At 43.5% G+C, this 19,567-nt stretch overlaps 1 protein-coding gene across 1 annotated transcript in view; it reads left to right on the forward strand.

The window, feature by feature from the left end:
• Nucleotides 1-19,567, forward strand: part of slc6a2 (solute carrier family 6 member 2) — a 252,490-nt gene that overhangs the window by 125,881 nt on the left and 107,042 nt on the right. Inside the window, exons 4-5 of the mRNA XM_072518276.1 lie at nt 6,472-6,610; nt 10,647-10,781. Coding sequence (XP_072374377.1) covers nt 6,472-6,610; nt 10,647-10,781 — 274 coding nt within the window. The remainder of the gene's footprint in view (nt 1-6,471; nt 6,611-10,646; nt 10,782-19,567) is intronic.

The following is a 19,567-nucleotide window of genomic DNA, read 5'->3' on the forward strand; positions in this document are numbered from 1 at the left end:
TTCCCATCCCTGTCCTTGACTGGTCCTACTCTTTCCCTAGTCATTCGCTTATTCCTGACATACCTATAGAAAGCTTTTGGGTTTTCCTTGATCCTTCCTGCCAAATACTTCTCATGTCCCCTCCTTGCTCGTCTTAGCTCTCTCTTTAGATCCTTCCTCGCTACCTTGTAACTATCCATCGCCCCAACTGAAACTTCACACCTCATCTTCACATAGGCCTCCTTCTTTCTCTTAACAAGATATTCCACTTCTTTGGTAAACCACGGTTCCCTCGCTCGGCACCTTTCTCCCTGCCTGACCGGTACATACTTATCAAGAACACGCAGTAGCTGATCCTTGAACAAGCTCCACTTATCCAGTGTGTCCAACACTTGCAGCCTACTTCTCCACCTTATCCCCCCCAAGTCACGTCTAATGGCATCATAATTTCCCTTCCCCCAGCTATAACTCTTGCCCTGCGGTGTATACTTATCCCTTTCCATCCTTAACGTAAACGTCACCGAATTGTGGTCACTGTCCCCAAAGTGCTCACCTACCTCCAAATCCAACACCTGGCCTGGTTCATTACCCAAAACCAAATCCAATGTGGCCTCGCCTCTTGTTGGCCTGTCAACAAACTGTGTCAGGAAACCCTCCTGCACACACTGTACAAAAAACGACCCATCTAATGTACTCGAACTATATCTTTTCCAGTCAATATTTGGAAAGTTAAAGTCTCCCATAATAACTACCCTGTTACTTTCGCTCTTATCCAGGATCATCCTCGCCATCCTTTCCTCTACATCCCTAGAACTATTTGGAGGCCTATAGAAGACTCCCAACAGTGTGACCTCTCCTTTCATGTTTCTAACCTCAGCCCATACTACCTTGGAAGATGAGTCCCCATCTAGCATCCTCTCCGCCACCGTAATACTGCTCTTGACTAGCAGCGCCACACCTCCCCCTCTTTTGCCTCCTTCTCTGAGCTTACTAAAACACCTAAACCCCGGAACCTGCAACATCCATTTCTGTCCCTGCTCTATCCATGTCTCCGAAATGGTCACAACATCGAAGTCCCAGGTACCAACCCATGCTGCCAGTTCCCCTACCTTATTTTGTATACTCCTGGCATTGAAGTAGACACACTTCAAACCACCTACCTGAACATTGGCCCCCTCCTGCGACGTCAAATCTGAGCTCCTGACCTCTATACTCTCATTCTCCCTTACCCTAAAACTACAATCCAGGTTCCCATGCCCCTGCTGCATTAGTTTAAACCCCCCCAAAGAGCACTAACAAATCTCCCCCCCCCAGGATATTTGTGCCCCGCAGGTTCAGATGTAGACCATCCTGTCTGTAGAGGTCCCACCTTCCCCAGAAAGAGCCCCAGTTATCCAGAAATCTGAATCCCTCCCGCCTGCACCATCCCTGTAGCCACGTGTTTAATTGCTCTCTCTCCCTATTCCTCATCTCACTGTCACGTGGCACGGGCAACAACCCAGAGATAACAACTCTGTTTGTTCTAGTTCTGAGCTTCCATCCTAGCTCCCTGAAAGCCTGCCTGACATCCTTATCCCCTTTCCTACCTATGTCGTTAGTGCCAATGTGGACCACGACTTGAGGCTGCTCCCCCTCCCCCTTAAGGACCCGGAAAACACGATCCGAGACATCACGTACCCTTGAACCTGGGAGGCAACATACCAAACGTGAGTCTCTCACGCTCCCACAAAATCTCCTATCTGTGCCCCTGACTATCGAGTCCCCAATTATTAATGCTCTGCTCCTCTTCCCCCCTTCCCTTCTGAGCAACAGGGACAGACTCCGTGCCAGAGGCCCGTACCCCATGGCTTACCCCTGGTAAGTCCCCCCCCCCCACAAGTATCCAAAGCGGTATACTTGTTTCTCAGGGGAACGACCGCAGGGGATCCCTGCACTGACTGCTTTTTCCCAGTCCCTCTTACAGTTACCCATCTATCTCCAATCTTTGGTGTAACTAATTCCCTGAAGCTGCTATCTATGACCCCCTCTGCCTCCCGAATGATCCGAAGTTCTTCCAACTCCAGCTCCAGTTCCCTAACTCGGTCTTGGAGGAGCTGGAGATGGCAGCACTTCCTGCAGGTAAAATCAGCAGGGACACTAACGGCATCCCTCACCTCAAACATCCTGCAGGAGGAACATTGCACTCCCTTCCCTGCCAACCCTCTAACTTTCTACCAAGATCTGGCTAACAACTAAATTACATTTTTTATATTAAAAAAAAATATTAATAACAATAATAAAATATGGTACTTACCTCACACCAATGGGTTTTATTATTAGGTTAGAGGAGGAGGGCGGGTGGGAGACACTACACGTGTAGTGTCTCGGGTTTCCTCTCCACCAGAATTTATTGGTGAGGGTCTTCTCAGAAGTCCGCGGGTCGACTTCCTGTTCCCACCTTAAACACTAAAATTTAAAAAAAAAATTTAAAGGAGAGACTTACCTCCCAGAAATCACTTCCGCACTGCCCCCGCTGAAATGGACTAGCCTGCTCCGCTCCTGCTGAAATCGACTTGGCCTGCAAGGTAAGTAAGTTGTTAATCAGTACTTACCTCACCCAGGCAGCGACCTTTTAAACGGTCCCCTCTGCCTCGCAGCTCCCGCGCTTTTTCAAATTCCCGCGCTGTTTCTAAGGTCTCGGCTCTCACTCCCGAACTAAACAGCTGACCTGCAAGGTAAGTAAGTTAATCAGTACTTACCTCACCCAGGCAGCGACCTTTTAAACGGTCCCCTCTGCCTCGCAGCTCCCGCGCTTTTTCAAATTCCCACGCTGTTTCTAAGGCCCCGGCTCTCACTCCCGAACTAAACAGCTGACCTGCAAGGTAAGTAAGTTAATCAGTAAGTTAAGCATGGAAGAGGTAAAGGGGCAGGTGTTACACCTTCTGCGATTGCATGGGAAGGTGCCATGGGTGATGGGAGAGGTGTTGGGTATGGTGGAGGAGTGGACTAGATTATCTCAGAGGGAACGGTCTCTGCGGAATGTTGACAGAGGGAGTGAAGGGAAGATGTGTTTGGTGGTGGCATCATGCTGGATTTGGCGAAAATGCCCGATATGTGGGCTTGGGATAGGTAGAAGACTGGCTCGTGGTCTTCTGATCAGAATTTAAAGACTTGATCCAAATAGGGCAGATTCCAGACTGGAGTTTATCTTCTCCTCCGCTTTGCATAAATAGGACATATGCCTCCCTCACAACCCCAAAAAGGTTCAGTGCTTCTCTCTGTGTCAGTTCTGAAAGTATGTTTTTGAATTCCACTTAGCGAATTGTTTGTTTTAGATACTTAGCTGAATATTTATTAACAGCTTTATTGTATCCAAGGAGACCAAAAAAGTGCAAAGCATGCTGACGATCTGTTGCCTGTTTTGATGTTCCTTAAAAGAATTTCACTCTGTCTTTATTTAGATAGGCACTGTTCTTTTTCTCCTCCCTCTGGTATTTTTTGAGTGAGGGTTTGGTAGAATCCAATGCAACACAAGAACCAAAAATTACTTGTTTTCTCCTTCTGATATTTCAAACTTGCTTATCGTTCTAACTTTTTCCAGCACCAAGTTGCTCCGATAATATCTAAGCACTAATTAGTGGAGTTGATGTAGTGAACATACTATTTGCAGTCTGTTTGAGATTTGCTTCACTATTATGTGCCAGGTGAGCAATGCTATGTGATTTTGAGCTACTTGTCTTCAAAGGGCTGATAATGTTGTAGAAGTCAGCTTTCGAAACTATCTGTCAATGAAAAAATGGATTCAACAATGGAAAAGGTGCTCTATTTTTTTCTGCATTCTTCTGAGAATCATTATATCACTTTCAGTTTGCAACATGAGCTTTCTCTTCATTTGCAGATCAAACTCGCCTTTTCTGTTAAATGCTCCACTTTTAAATTGGCAAACATGACGTGAACCGAAATCTAAACTTATGCCTTTCTCTGTCTATATGGATTACTTGGCATCCGTGGTCCACTGGAATACCACATAGAGCATTTTATTCACTGAATGGCTGCAATAATCCTCGCGCTCCGATCATTCTTCGTCTTTGTGCACTAAACTTCTCTCTCTTCACCTGAGCACTTTTGACTGCTGACTTGTTTTTGTGTGTGTCAGCAGCCGAGGGCACATTAGCCATGTGTGAACCCTGATGAGTGAACATTGGAAGGTGACTCAATCAAGGAAGGCAGGCTCCTCATCTGATGTATATATGTGTGTAGTGGTTTGGCAAGACCGTGAACCTGTGCAATACACTCTTTATTCGCATAGCAATCAGCAGGTCTGAGAACCGCAAGCCATTTTTTTTGAGACCCTACCATAACCCAGTATCAGCTATCTCACCATAGACCAAGAATGAAAAAAGGTTTTGGCCTGCTAACAGTGTGTTCAGCTACACATTAGATGAGACTGATGGTCCCTAGAATTCTAACCACAAATTTTGCAATGCCAAAGTATTGATTATTTAGCCCGAACCTGGAAGGTCCACCTTACTTGCCACTATGCCCTATCACCAGATCCTGCAGACAGGAGTGGAATTGCTACCAGTGAACTTTTTGAATCCTTGGTTTTGTTTTTAAATGGCACAATTCTAACCTTGGTAGAATCTGTGCACCGTGTTTTTGAAAGTCTGTTTTATTTGGGATTCATGGAGGCTTTCAGTACTGCCAATTGAATAATTGAATATTGTATCGGTGACTTATGCAGACTTTGGTCATGGAACCAGTGTATTTTTGCACAGCCTTGGCACGGGATGGCCATAGGTAGCAGCAGGCTGAACAGCAATTTACTCCTAAATGAAGCTTGAAGGATTGCAGCAGTGCTGAGCTGCCTCTGAGATTATCTTACTGTTGTCACTGGGGTTAATGCGGGGGCATGTGCCATCAATGTAAAATAAGTGGAACTACAGGTGTGATTTGCTGTCGGGTGTGATAATGGCCATTTGCTTGCTTTTGTCCTGTGTAATGCAACATATTGAGGCCTTCTGTCAATACTAATGAGGAATTACAACATACTTTAATTTTCACATCGCTAAATCATTTCAGCATCATGTATAATATTAGTAATGACCTGCAATATTAGTGTTAGTGCTACATTCAGCCCAGTCTTTCTAGGCTAACCTATAATGACTGAAATTGCCTCTGTTTGATTTGATTTGATTTATTGTCACATGTACCGAAGTACAGTGAAAAGTATTTTTCTGCGGCCAAGGAATGTACACAGTACGTACATAGTCGACACAAGAATAATCAATAGAGAACATTGACAAATGGTGCATCGACAAAACAGTGATTGGTTACAGTACAGAACAAGGGGTCAAACAAAGCAAATACATGAGCAAGAGCAGCATAGGGTGTCGTGAATAGTGTTCTTACAGGGAACAGATCAGTCTGAGGGGGAGTGGTTGAGGAGTCTTGTAGCTGTGGGGAAGAAGCTGTTCCTATGTCTGGATGTGCGAGTCTTCAGACTTCTGTACCTTCTGCCTGATGGAAGGGTCTGGAAGAAGGTAATGCTTGGGTGGGAGGGGTCTCTGATAATGCTGTCTGCCTTCCTGAGGCAGCAAAAGGTGTATACAGAATCAATGTGGGGGTGGCAAGTTTGTGTGATGCGTTGGGCTGAGTTCACCATAGTCTGCAGTTTCTTGCAATCTTGTACTGAGCAGTTGCCATACCAGGCTGTGATGCAGCTGGATAGATGCTCTCTATCACATATCTGTTTTAATTTGTTTTAATTATGTTTGTATAATTTGTTTTAATTATCAGATGAGGTTTAGAAGGACAGTAAGAAGCTGTGGCTATTACTTCATTCTTTAAGTACACGTGGACCTATTTTACAAAATATTCCAATTCAAGAGGAATTGAACAGAAAATTGACATTTCAGAGAAATATCTATCCTGACAGTTTGAAATTGAAATGATTTATTCCGCATTTAATGTAAGCTATCCCCCCACACTTTGGGGTCTTCCATTGAGCCTGTGCACATTTATCTCTGTCATAAAAATCTTGAGGTTCAATGAAAATGTTAAACATAGAGTCAAGGATTCTGGGGATGTTATTTTATAAACAGTCGCATACCAGAGACGTTAATATATAAACCTTCCCTTTCAGGCATTTAGTGTCTGCGTAAAGCAGGACTGACAGAGCTACAGCTCAGCTAGACTCAGTCTAAAGTTACCACTACACACCCTGATAACCTGTCCCACGCCCAAACCCTGAACACCGATCCTGTTGCAGTGTGACTTCCACTTCCCATGTCAACCATCCTTCCATTCAGATTTTAATGCATTACCTAATCCTCTTTTATTTCTATCATTATCACATTCCTGCAGATCAGATTGTTTGAAACAAATGATTGCGACTGACACAAGATTGACACACACAGTAATTTCAATAAGATATTTGCAACTGAATGTTCCACTTAAATAGAAATCTTTCTCTATTGTGACTTATTCATATTTGTTATTCTATTTCTGTAGGCGTGGAGTTCTCCATCTCCACGAAAGTGCTGGAATTCATAATTTGGGATTGCCGCGGTGGCAACTTTCCCTCTGCTTGCTCGTTGTGGTAATCATAATCTACTTCAGTCTCTGGAAAGGGGTAAAGACGTCTGGAAAGGTATAATGTCATGTTCTCATGATCACGATGTGTGTTGATTGAGAAACTTCCATTTTTCAGACAAAACGAGTTAAATAAGTGGCGTTAAGCCCGCTAAGAATCAAACTGATCTGAAACATTTCATTATCAACCCAACTGGGGTTAACAATTCATCACTTACTGGAAGTTTCCAATTTAATTTTGAGAATTTTGTTTTTGATTCCATAGCCAGATGAACAATGTGCCAGATTCAATTATTTTTCTTGGTATTTGGGTGAGTTCTGTTCTTGTTAAACATTTGCAAGAGAACACAACTTGTGGGTGGAAATTTCGAAGAATGGAACTGCACCCTATATGGATTCTGTCTAAACTTGTGACAACAATCCCCTCCTCACAATCACTGCAGTAATGCCCCTCCTCAATTTAGCCCAATTATTTTGCCTTGTTTCTTCATCGGCTACTGAAACAAAGGATTATTTTCAGCATTGCAACAGTCATTGCTGTGACTGTATCTGTCTGTTGAACTATTATTTGGAGTTTAAAGGGGTTTTCAATTCAGACTGAGTTAATTTAATAATGGCTCTGCAAAAAACTCTGACTTTTTAAACCCAACATTAAAAAAGTGAAGTAAGGGCAGCACGGTGGCGCAGTGGGTTAGCACTGCAGTCTCACGGCACCGAGGTCCCAGGTTCGATCCCGGCTCTGGGTCACTGTCCGTGTGGAGTTTTCATATTCTCCTAGTGTTTGCATGGGTTTCGCCCCCACAACCCAAAAGATGTGCAAGGTAGGTGGATTGAACACGCTAAATTGGCCCGTAATTGGAAAAAAAAATTAATTGGGTACTCCAAATTTATTTTTTAAAAGTGAAGTAAAGCTAACACTGGCAATAGATCCTCAGTAGGTTCATGCCCCACCTATTCTGGTATTGATATATCCAAGCCAGAAGGGCCTCAAGTTTAATTCCGAGTCTCTGTCATTAATTGGCACTCAACGTACAAAACTCAGAGTTTTTTTGTGAGGTAACGAAATAGGAAAACAAAGTGAGTAAATGGAGTCAAGGTACAGATCAGCCTTAATTTAATTGATTGGGGGTTACAGGCTCAAAGGGCTAAATGGCCATTGCTTATGTCCCTGAGCATATTAGGGAATTAAATGCAGAAAAAAATAAATCTCATAGACATTGCGGGGAAAACTTTCTGAATCGCTTCACTTTTGATTTGTAAGCAACGATAACAACAAATCGGTTATCTACGTTAGTCTGACAATAGTTAAAATTGGTTTCCAGTGAGCGGGATCGTTGTAACCTGTTTTCGTATGAGGTGCATTTCTATTAATATTTTATTAAACCAAAGCAGATTCTATATCCCTGGCACTTGTATGGCATTCCCTCTTTGACACAGCGTGTACTCCATGCTCTGTTTGCAAAAGCAACACAGAAACAGTGCAGGCATTTGAATTGGGCTGTTATGGAGAGATTCAAAATTGGTAGAAGGATCGAGATATGTTTACTTTGAAATAGTTTTACAGTCAATATACAATACTGTTTTCCAGCGAGTGAAAGGTTCAGTGTAAAACAGTCAGCTATCATGCAATAAACACATCAACTTGACTTATGCCCAAGAATGAGTGCTTCCTGCTGTTCATATTGGAAGCTGTTTTGTGCTGACAAATGGGCACTGCGAAACCAAATGTCAAGGCCTCATTTTCTTCGGAATGTGGCACAAATTTTTCTTGTGATTCGGTCTAAGTTCCTTTGAAGTTAGCCCATGGAATGGTTCTGTCTGAAATCCAAAATTAAGACTTGGAAGAATTTTTATTTTGGGGGCGGGAGCTTGACAAATGGATTAGTTCTGGGTCCAAACTCCACACAATGTGTTATAAGCAGACCCACCACTACTTTGAAATCATGGGCCAATTAAAGGCCAGAAAGTGGGCTCACTATCCAGTCAGTTATGTTGGGTGGGCTCCCAACAATGGGAGGCCCCTAGTACTTACAGATCGATTGGCGGTCTTGTCAACTGAGGTTGGGGTTTTTGATCTGAAGATAGAGGCAGCAAAGGAGAATGCCAAGTTTTTTTCATTTTTAAGTTGCCTGGCTATGATCCTAAAGGGACAACCTCTTTGTGGTGAGGCAACAATTAATCGGGGAGGGTCATTACGTTAACAATCACAGCCCCCTACCCTTCCCAGCCTGGGCCCACTACATTGTCACCGTGCGCTGCCCACAATGCCAACTGGAATTCCCAGCAGAGCTTTAGCTAACTACTGCTTGTAGCGGGCAACTAACCTGACCTTGAGCTGGCCTCTTTGAAAATGGCTCATGACCAGGATTGTGGTAGGGAATCAACACCATGGCCAACGGTGCCAAGTTGCATGCCTGACCGACCACCTTCAATCTGGACCCTGAACTTTAGTTCAAACTTTGACCCCTTGATCAGAGAATCGCATGGAAGGGAACAATAATGGGACATCCCAAACTGCATGGATTGCCACTGTCCCAATAAAACCTGTACTTTTAACCCATGTTAGCTTAATGCTCTGAAATCTCTCCAAAAGTGTTGTGGTTACCACAGTACAATGCTGCCTCTGATTTCCTTGCATTGGCTTGTTCAATGCTCAGGAATATAGGCCCTGAAATTTCACCAGGAATTTCCAGCTCTCCTGTTGTAAATTCAGTGGGAAGTTCAGAGCGGGAAGCCCCGCTGAATTCACTGCCATATTTTATCATTTTAGAAAGGAATTCAAGGGTTATCTGTTTTCAGCATAATTTCTCTCTTTATATTGTGATACTTGTCATCAATAACAGTGTTTCCTGTGACTCTCCTGTTCATAGTTTAAGCAATATGTCCAACATTCAAATTGTTGCAGAATACTCAAAGCAGACAAAAAACAAAATAAAGATCATGGTGTTTTTGGTATATTTGGTAAATTGGATTTTAAAAGCAAACTAACAAATAGGGACCATCAAATTCCCACTAATTGGAACAGTTTACAAAGACATTGTGCAAAGTACTTCCATAAATCTCCAATGTTTTTTTCGAAACGCCCACGTGAAAAAAAAGTCTGGATTTTCCTCAGCTTACTTGGAGTGGCCAGGTGGAACTTCACACCCAAGAACTGACCCCAGACAGTGTTCATTCTCCTAGTTGGAGCTTGTTATTTATGCAGGATGGGCCTCATCCGGATTTCCATCACCAAGTGCGTGCATGTCACTGACAGAGGAGGGAAGTATCAGCAGTGCTGCCAAGATCTTGATTTTATGAATTATGGGAGACTGAGCAGAGGAAGGAAGGCCCACTACGAACTCCTTTTCCGTCCGCCAGTCCTTCCATTACTGGCAGTGCCTGCAGTTGGCTGGGAGCAGTGGTGCAGTGTGCTAATATGAAACGCTAGTATCTCATCTGAATTAGGTGAGACGTAAAAGAAAATTTTGGTCCCTGCTTTTGCAATGGTGAACTCTAACTCGGTACCACAGTAACTGTTAATTACTTTTTTATCTTTAAAAGGAGAGAAAATGTGCATGAAATAAATAAATAATCGTGATAAATCTAAAATAGGTGTAAGCATAGTGTGACATACACTCTGATGTTAATAAAATACATATTGTCACTCAGTTATGTTGTTGCAATACAACAGCCTTTTGCACCGGGTTACTTTGCAGTTGGGATATAATTATGTCATGAGCAGTATTGAATAAACAATGCACCTTATTTAGCTGACTGCTGAATAGCAATTAATATTTTAATTTGTATTTGGCTGCCTTAATCAGAAGGTGAGTAACATATGGAGAATTGTTATAATTTGGATTCTGCTCGCCACTTTCAAATTTAAATTTTAAATTTCCAGTCGTTGCGATTCACTTTTCCCGCTGGCAGAGCACCCACGCCATCGGGTTTCCTAGCAGCCTGGGGTGGGTACAATGGGAAATCCCATTGGCGAGGGACAGCTGGAGGCTTAAAGTGTCACGGCTTTAGCTCATTTTATTTTTGTTTCTGTAAAGTTAGATAAGGGATCAAAGTGGATGAAAGTACATGTGTTGTTTCTGTTTCTTTGGCAGGTGGTGTGGATCACAGCAACCATGCCCTATATGGTATTACTTGTACTGCTGATCCATGGGATTACCTTGCCAGGTGCAATGAATGGGATCAGGGCCTACCTCAGCATTGACTTTGAACGCCTGAAGGAAGCTCAGGTAGATTGCTGTCCATTTTTGCATTGGATAGATTGAAAGAATGGGTAGATTTGTCATTAGCTCATTTTAAATGGCATCTTATGCTAATATTGTCTCATATTTCAATGCCCTCTGATTCTGTATATTAGATTTTTTATTTAATTCAGTATAATACCCCAGATTCTTTAAAGAATATGAGGATTTGCAGCCAAAGGACACATGGGTTAGTATTCTGAGTACATTTTAAAAAACGTTAAATTTATTTCACTTGTGCTATTTTAATCATCTTTTGCAATTCTTACGTTAAAGAGTGGAAGGTTGACAGAAGCATTTGAGCCGCAACAAATATTCAAGGGTTTCCAGATCCTTGCCTTGTTTTTGGATGATATTCACGTGTCCAGTTGTGATTGTACAGGTCCTCTTGCATGCAGAAATGCTTTACATTAATAGATCTTCTGTGAGTCTTATCATTTTGAATCGTCCTCAAAATTTCATTCAGACTATTGCAAGGGTCAAACTGTACCTGCAAGCTGATCTTATAGATGTACATCCACAGTTTAAATTAACTGAATCCCCTCACTCCTTCCAAACTTATTCCTCTTCATTCAGTCACATCCAAAGGCAGGACATGTGCTAGATCTCAGATTCATGGACATTGGCAGCCTTCTCGTGACCTACTGAAGTGACTATTCCTCATGTGTCAGTCTTCAGACTGGGTAAACGGCATCACATCTGGACCCAATTTAATGTAAGCACAATGAGGTGACAGAGAGAAAGAAGAGCATGTGGTGGTGTGTTGCAGTATCCTCGGAGTCTGAGTTGCGGTGGCAACAAGCACTTTTGCATGCATGTTGCAATCTGGAGTTACCCACTGTGCCACAAGACTTAACTACAAAAGAGCGTGTAGGATTGCATATTTTGATCTGGCGGGTGGGATGTAAAAACAACCTCGGAGCCAGGAGATGCCTAAAAGTTTCACAGTTTAAATAAAGGTCTCCATTACCTCGGTGGAGCTGTAGGGAGAGGACTAGAGGATAAGGACAAGAGTGCTGTGTCGCAACAACCATTAATCCACTGGAGAAGAACTAAAATATTTTAGATAAAATTTAATTGTGCTGGAACTGAAATGTTCTCATAAATTAAATGGATATGGTGATAATTTTTTGTTGGCTGAACTGGGTATTGATGGGCGGGGAACCTAAATCCAGTTTTTAGTTCTCTGCTTGCTTGGCTTGGTGAAATGCATGTTTGGAAATTGGCAGCTTTGCAGTGGTGAGCACGATATTTTGCTGCAGTAACTGTGCTAGTTAGTTAAAAAGAAAATATATAATTCGCTTTATCCTGGACAGACTTAATAATAATGTTAAGTTAACATTGGTACTGTCACTAGATTTCCCCTGTAAGCAACAATATTCCCTTTTGTCTTATTCAAGCAGTTCCAGATGACTCAGAACCCCTTCAGTAGCATTGTGTGTTGGATTTAAAAAAAATAAAAAGCAAGAAAAAGCTGAGGCATGAATACTTGGCCGTCTCTTCCTGCAAGCCCCTCAATGCACAACAGATGTAACCATTTTAAACAAACCAAGGGAGCTCTGCATTTTGATCCACCGTGGTCTGAATCACTCAAAAAAAATAAAAAAATCCAGATCACTCAGACTGCTATATAGTGAATGCAATGCTCTGCCAACCTTCAATATATAAAATGTATTCATGAACAGGATCTCATACTTACAATTTGAAGCTCTCCCATTCTGTATTAAGAAGGACAGTGATCAGGCTGTGTCCTTGGGTAAGATATTGTAATTTTGGGGTAGGGGCCTTGATGTTGAGATCAAACTGGACTTCCAATCCCACACCACGTCAGCAGCCGTCACCCAGTAGTAATTTTGTCTGAATTGGTTAATTACTGGGCGAAGGGCGTGCACACCATCTTGTGAAAGATGGGTGCGTTTTTCAAAACTGGAGGGTTAATAGGAAGCCCACCAGCGTGAAAGGAGCATCAACCTGCTGTTGCAGCTGAGGAAGAGAACGGGGACCTCCATTTGAGGAGCGCACTCAGAATTTTAACAAATTGGAAGTTAGAAAATTACCACAGCTATCGGATCACCATTGTGAAGGAGGAAAGCTTTCTATAGAGCAGTGTGCAGCTGTGACCAGGTAGGTGGGAAGAGGGGATGTTTCAAAAGGATCCTGAAACTGAAACATTGAACCACCCCCTCTCCCCATCCCTCGGTGCGGGGAAGCAGTGGCATGGTGGCATTGTTGCTGGATTAGCAATCCAGAGACTCGTGGTAATGCTGTGGGGACCCAGGTTCAAGTCCCACCACAGCAGACAGTGAAATTTGAATCCAGTAAAAATCTGAATTTAAAAGTCTAAGGATGACCATGAAACCATTATCGATTGTCGTAAAAGCCCATCTAGTTCACCAGTGTCGTTTAGGAAAGGATATCTCCAATTGTTACCTGGTCTGGCCTACGTCTGACTCCAAATCCACAGCAATGTAGTCGACTCTTAACTGCCCTGTGAAATGCCTGAGCAGTTCAAGGTCAATTAGGGATGGGCATTAAATGTTAGCCAAGCCAGCGACGGCCACATCCCCTCAAGATGTGAACTCCGCTGCAAGGAGGCTACCCCCATGCAACTGCCATATATTCTAAAACATTTGAAATACTTGTGATACATACAGATGGTGACTATTAATTTGATATACCTTGTGATTTCATCTTGGTAATGTCACAATTTAATTGGGACCATCTGGAGGAAGTGCCAAGTAAAGTTTATCAACATTGCCTTTGGGGAATAGGGAAGTCAGTATCCAAGTCAACCTGCTTTGCTCTTGCACACCTCTTATGGGAACAGGTTGTCGTCTTGGCCTCTTGATTGAGAAATGAAACCTGACAGATCTAAAGAAGCAGGAACAATTTCCAAAAAGGAAAATCATTTAGAACAAAAAAGCTCGATTTTTTTTAACGTATAATCGCTGAGGCTTGGAAAGGACTAGGCAATTTAATGTTCTCGTTACAACATTTTCCGGAGAAAAGGGAAGATCACACATTCATGAAGGATTCTTGTTACAATGCAAGGTTTAAAGGTGGACAAAGAGATTACATTATGACAGAATCCAAATGGATTGAGGTCAAAATTATAAGGAACTAGTAGAATTCCTGATATGCATTGTAGCAACAAAATACGGCATTGAGGTAGAAGTGAAGATCTGCAGGTCATTTAGAGACAGTTGGGAAAGAACAGCTAGGGAATGTATGTGGCCAAACCCGAGAACTCTTGCCAGAAAGCAGCTAGGACTCCTTTGCAAGATACCCAAGGATAAATACGTTATTTAATTTAGCTCCGGACAATGAAGTGAGACAAATAACTGATGTGAGAATAAAAGAACATTGGGGGAAGAGCAACAAGAAAATAATGCGATTCTATCTCGGACTAAAAAAGATTAGTGAAGAATCACAATTAGGTGGATGGACTGGAGTGAAGTAATAAGTGATCTAGCCCAAATTAATGGGGTAGAAAAAATAGACAATGGGTCCATGGATTAACAATGGGTAATCTTCACAAATATGGAATGAATAAAGTAAAACAAATATATTTCTAAAGGACAAAAAGGGGCGCTTCAAGAATTTGTAGATAAATATAGTACAACTAACCTGGATAGAAGACAGATAGTACTCTACTGAAGATAATCATGCAAGTATAGAAAGTAGTAGAGTGGTGAAAAATGAAATAGATGTGAATTTGGAAAAGGCTAGCAGATAATGTAAAAAAAAGGGCTTTTATAATTTAAATAAAACAAAAGATTAGTTAGAGTGTGGCATTTGTCTGGGCTGAAGGAGAGCCTAAACGTGGATGATGAAGAGAAATTAAATATTTTGGTTGTTTTTGCACAAATGATCATGAGAATAGAGATATATGAGAGGAGGGGATGAAATAATTGTCAAAGATAACCTCAGAAAAATGTTTGAAAAATTAAGCAGAGAGCTCAAGGTGGATAAGCCACTGGGCTCTCGCGGCTTGTACCCTGCTTGAAATAAACTAATGAAGAGATATCTGTGAGTCTAGTCACAATGTTAATATTTTCTTCAAATATGTGTGTCATACCAAAGGACTGGAGAGTAGCCAATGTCATCTTTTGTTCAAGAACGGTCAAGAAAAGTGGACTCCTTAAACTCTTAAAATTCAAAATTTGAGATAATAATAATGAGCATTCATAAATGCATGGGTCAGTCACAGTTCAGCCAATACGTATTTGTGAAAAACAAGTTGTATTTGTTTCGTGAAATGCAACTTTCTGATTAGATAAATACAGGAAAGCTTTTAGATATAGTTTATATGGTCTTTCAGAAGTAGTCTTGACAATGTGCCTCAAATTGCTTTAAAATGCTCCAGCATGTGTTTTAAGGCAACATTTAACGATATTGATAGATGATTGGCCTGCAAGTAATCAGTCTTGGTGCATTAGTTTTGCTGAGGATTTTCATAGAATCTCTACAGTGCAGAAGGAGGCCATTCAGCCTATTGAGTCTGTACCGACTCTCCAACAGAGCACTTTACCTAGCCCCACTCCCCCACTCTATCCCCATAATTCCATGCATTGGTCATGGCTAATCCACCTAATCTGCACATCTTTGGACTGTGGTGGGAAACTGGAGCAGCCAGAGGAAACCCACGCAGACACGGGGAGAACGTGCAAACTCCAGTCACCCAAGGCCGGAATTGAACCCGGGTCCCTGGCGCTGTGACGCAGCTGTGCTAACCACTATGCCACCATGCTTCCCCACGACAGAAGAGGTTTGATTGGTGTACCCCCAAGAGTAAAGGCTGTGGCTGCTTTCATTCCCAAATATACAAAGACAATTTGGACTTGGTTATGGAAATATAGGCTGGAATTCTCTGGTTGTTGCGATTTTGTTTTTCCCACCGGCAGCACACCCACACGCACAGGGTTCCCGGAGGCATCGGGTGGTTACAATGAGAAATCCCATTGACAAGAAGCGGGAAGATAAAATCCTGCAGACAGCAAACGGTGCAAAGCCGAGAAACATGCGGTGGGGGAGCTGAAGAACCCTGCCCATAATTTCACAATTTGCTGACAGAATAATATGGGAAGTTTTGAAAATCACAAGAATGACCGAAGAAGACTTCAGGAAGACAAGGGCAAAATATGCACAAAAGTAAAAGATTCAATTTTACAGGGATAAGTGAGAGGGGATACATTTTGGGAAGAAAAACGAATGAGAATATGCACTCATAATATGGTGAAGGATGTCTATGAGAAGTGAGAGATGTATAGGTTTAGGTACATAATTCCCTGAAAATATGAGTACAGGTTTATGTAGACATAATTTTTTTTTTTTAAGTTTGGGTTGTACAAATAGATGTATGCAAAAGTAAACTCGGGGGGGGGGGGGGGGGATTCTCAGAGCCTCGGCGCTGAAATCACGATCGGAGCGGGAGCGGAGAATGGACGTCTATGCTGAAATCCGGCGCGACGCCTCTCCCGTGATTCTCCAGTCCCCGGAGAATCAACGCAGATGCGCACGCGCGGTCTACCCGCTGCTGGTAGGCCATTGACAGAGGCCCCACAGAGATTCTCCAAGTGTAACTGGCCAAGTTCACGACGACATGGTTCTCTCATGGTCCCACCCGTCGGCAACCCGGCGTGGCGGCTGCGGACTCAGTCCGTGGCCGCACTGGTGGGGGGCGGGGGGGGATCCTTCACCGGTGGGGGGATCACAGACAACCAGGCTATCGATCAGTGGCTACCGATCCACGGAAGCACGCAATCTCGGTGGGGGGGAGCCTATCTTTTTGGTGCCCATCCGGGGTGCGGCCGACACAGGCCTCCATCGTGCGCATGAATGGACCCCTGACCGGAAGTGCAGGGTCCGTATCGGCAGCCGGAGCTGCGAGGACTACTCCGGGACCCTGCTTATGCCCTCCAGATAGGAGATTCACTCTGGACTTTCTTCACGCTAGAGTGGGGGACATAGCCCCATTATTGGAGAACCCCGGCCTGGTATCCCAGCCCTGAATTTCCCCGCCCCTTCACCTTTCTTTTCGGCCACAATCGCTCTTCCGCTCTTCCTTTAGGCTGTAGAATACTGAGACAAAAGATAAAGGCCAGGATTCTCCCTTTTGGGGACTAAGTCCCCACGCCCGCTGGATAACGGAGGAGAATCACTCTGGACCTTTTCCTCGAGAGTCCGGGGTGTTTCTCCATTTTCCAGGGGCTAGCAGGCCCTTGGCGTGCGTCCCGCGGTTCTGGCTGCCGGCAGGGCCATGCCGTCCAGACCTCACGGCCGCGCAGGTACGAGCATGCGATTCTTATTTATTTTTATTTATAAACACATTCCATTTCTAAAGGTCAAATCACATTAAGAGCTTTAGACATTTGGGAAGAACAACACAAATGCTCGCAGGTACGAGCATGCGCGTGGTGACCCACTTGGGCACGGGCGCCAGCGACATGGCGGAGCCACACAGCGGGCCCGCGCAGAGTAAGGTAGGATCCACCAGATCGCGATGGCCTGCCATTTGGTGGCCCCCGATCACGGGCGTGGCCCCCGCGGAGAATCGCCACGGGGGCCTATTTCAGCGGCCCCCGATCGGCATCGCAGCGACCGCGCGGGCGCAATTGGCGCCGATTTTCCAGTCGTCGGAGAATCGGTGGCCCGCCGTTGGAGCAATCTGGTGGGAATTTCCCGCGCCCCTGCCGTTTCTCCGACCCGGCGTGGGCTCAGAGAATCCCGGCCAAAGTTTCCCTTAGGTGATGTTAGCTTCAGCATTTTCTATACAAGAACAGGATATGCAACACCTGTCCTTTCATGAACCTCTCTTCCCTTCTCGCCATTCAAGGCACTAAACACTCAAATAAGCAAATAACTTGTACTTCTTTCAATTTAGTATTCTGCATTTTCCATTCATGTTGTAGCCTCCTCCACAGTGGGCAGACCAAATGCAGACTGGGTGATTGCTTTGTGTAATAATTCAATACAGTTTGCACACATGACCTAGTACCACGGGTTGATTGTCATTTTAATTCTTCACCTTGCTCCCACTCTGATCTTTCTGTCCTTGGAATGCCAATGTGTTCCAGTGAAACTTAACACAAGCTCAATGAACAGCATCTTATCTCTCGATTCAGCACTCCACAGCCCTTTGGACTCAATATTGACTTTAACCTCTGCTTTCAGCTTGTTCTGTGTGTTTTTTTTCTTCCTTTTGTTTTATCTTGAAAGGGTTCGACTTGCCTTCTTTCTTTCTTTATCCTTTCATGTTGCATGTACGTGGTTTTTATGTTGTCATTCACCCCTAATTCGGGCATAACCTTTTGAGGCATATGTCTTTTGTTATTCAATCTTCTTTGCCCTTCACCCGACCACAGCCATTCTCCTTTGTTCTTTCTGCAGCAACATGCCCCCCCCCCCCCCCCACCCCCCGCCACCCCCGACCTTCCACTGGCTTTATCACCCTTCAGTTCTGATTAAATGTCATCTTGACCTGAATGTTAACTCTGTTTCTCTCCACAGATGTTGTCTGACCAGTGGAAATTTTCCAGCACATTTTGTTTTTATGTCAAAGATAGTTGGGTCTAAGGGTAATAAAAGCAAGGATGTGTGTTTCAGCATCAGATGGGTTGAGGCAGAGGTAGAGGCACTGAAGTGCTCTACCCAATGGCCTCCATCAGTTGGTGAAACATGATAGGAAATTTCTCCAAGACTAGTCAGCTCTTTACATAGAAATATGAAGTGATATTCTGTCCCTTTCCCCCCGTGGGCTTTAATTTTGACAATATATCTGTTATGTCCTTTTATGTGATATTTGGTCAAATGTCTTTTGAGGTCCACATAAACAACAAATACATGACCCTCCCAAATTCTCCCCATCGGGTTTTCTCCAATATGATTTATTTTCAAATAATCCATGCTGGCTTTCATTTAGTAGACTGTATTTTTCCAAATTCTAATTGATTTTATCCTGCATTTGTGTTCCTCACAATTCTGCCACCGCTAATATTTGCAATATTTCTCCTCAAAGACCAAGTTATTATTGGGAGACTGCCAGTCCCTGTGAACTCAGCATCAGCACCCTGCATTTATGTAATAATAATATAATAGTCTTTTTTAGTGTCACAAGTGGGCTTACATTAACACTGCAATGACGTTACTGAGAAAATCCCCTAGTCGCCACATTCCGGCGCCTGTTCGGGTACACTGAGGGTGAATTCAGAATGTCCAAATCACCTAGGACTTGTGGGAGGAAACCAGAGCACCTGGAGGAAACCCACACAGACAATGACCCAAGCCTGGATTCAAACTCGGGTCCCTGGCGCTGTGAAGCAATAGTGCTGACCACTGTGCTACTGTTTGTGTTTGTAACTTAATAAGTTGTTAAAACTAAATACTAGCAGTGCAAAATATCTGAGAAATAAGAATAACCTGGGCAGCACGGTGGTGCAGTGGTTAGCACTGCTGCCTCAGGGCGCCAAGGTCACAGGTTCAATCCCGGCTCTGGGTCACTGTCCATGTGGAGTTTGCACATTATCCCCGTGTTTGCATGGGTTTCGCCCCCACAACCCAAAGATGTGCAGGTTAGGTGGATTGGCCACACTAAATTGCCTCTTAATTGAAAAAAATGAATTGGATCCTCTAAATTTATTTTTAGAAATAAATAAGAATAACCTTGCTATGGACAGAATATTGTGGCCAAGAATGCAAATGTGAACACCAACAGCACAGACTACAGTTTGTGTAGAGGCACCTGATGGTATCTGCTGTTCATTAGACTTGCCCCT

Source organism: Scyliorhinus torazame, chromosome 10 (assembly GCF_047496885.1).
Source record: "Scyliorhinus torazame isolate Kashiwa2021f chromosome 10, sScyTor2.1, whole genome shotgun sequence".
Classification (NCBI taxonomy): domain Eukaryota; kingdom Metazoa; phylum Chordata; class Chondrichthyes; order Carcharhiniformes; family Scyliorhinidae; genus Scyliorhinus; species Scyliorhinus torazame.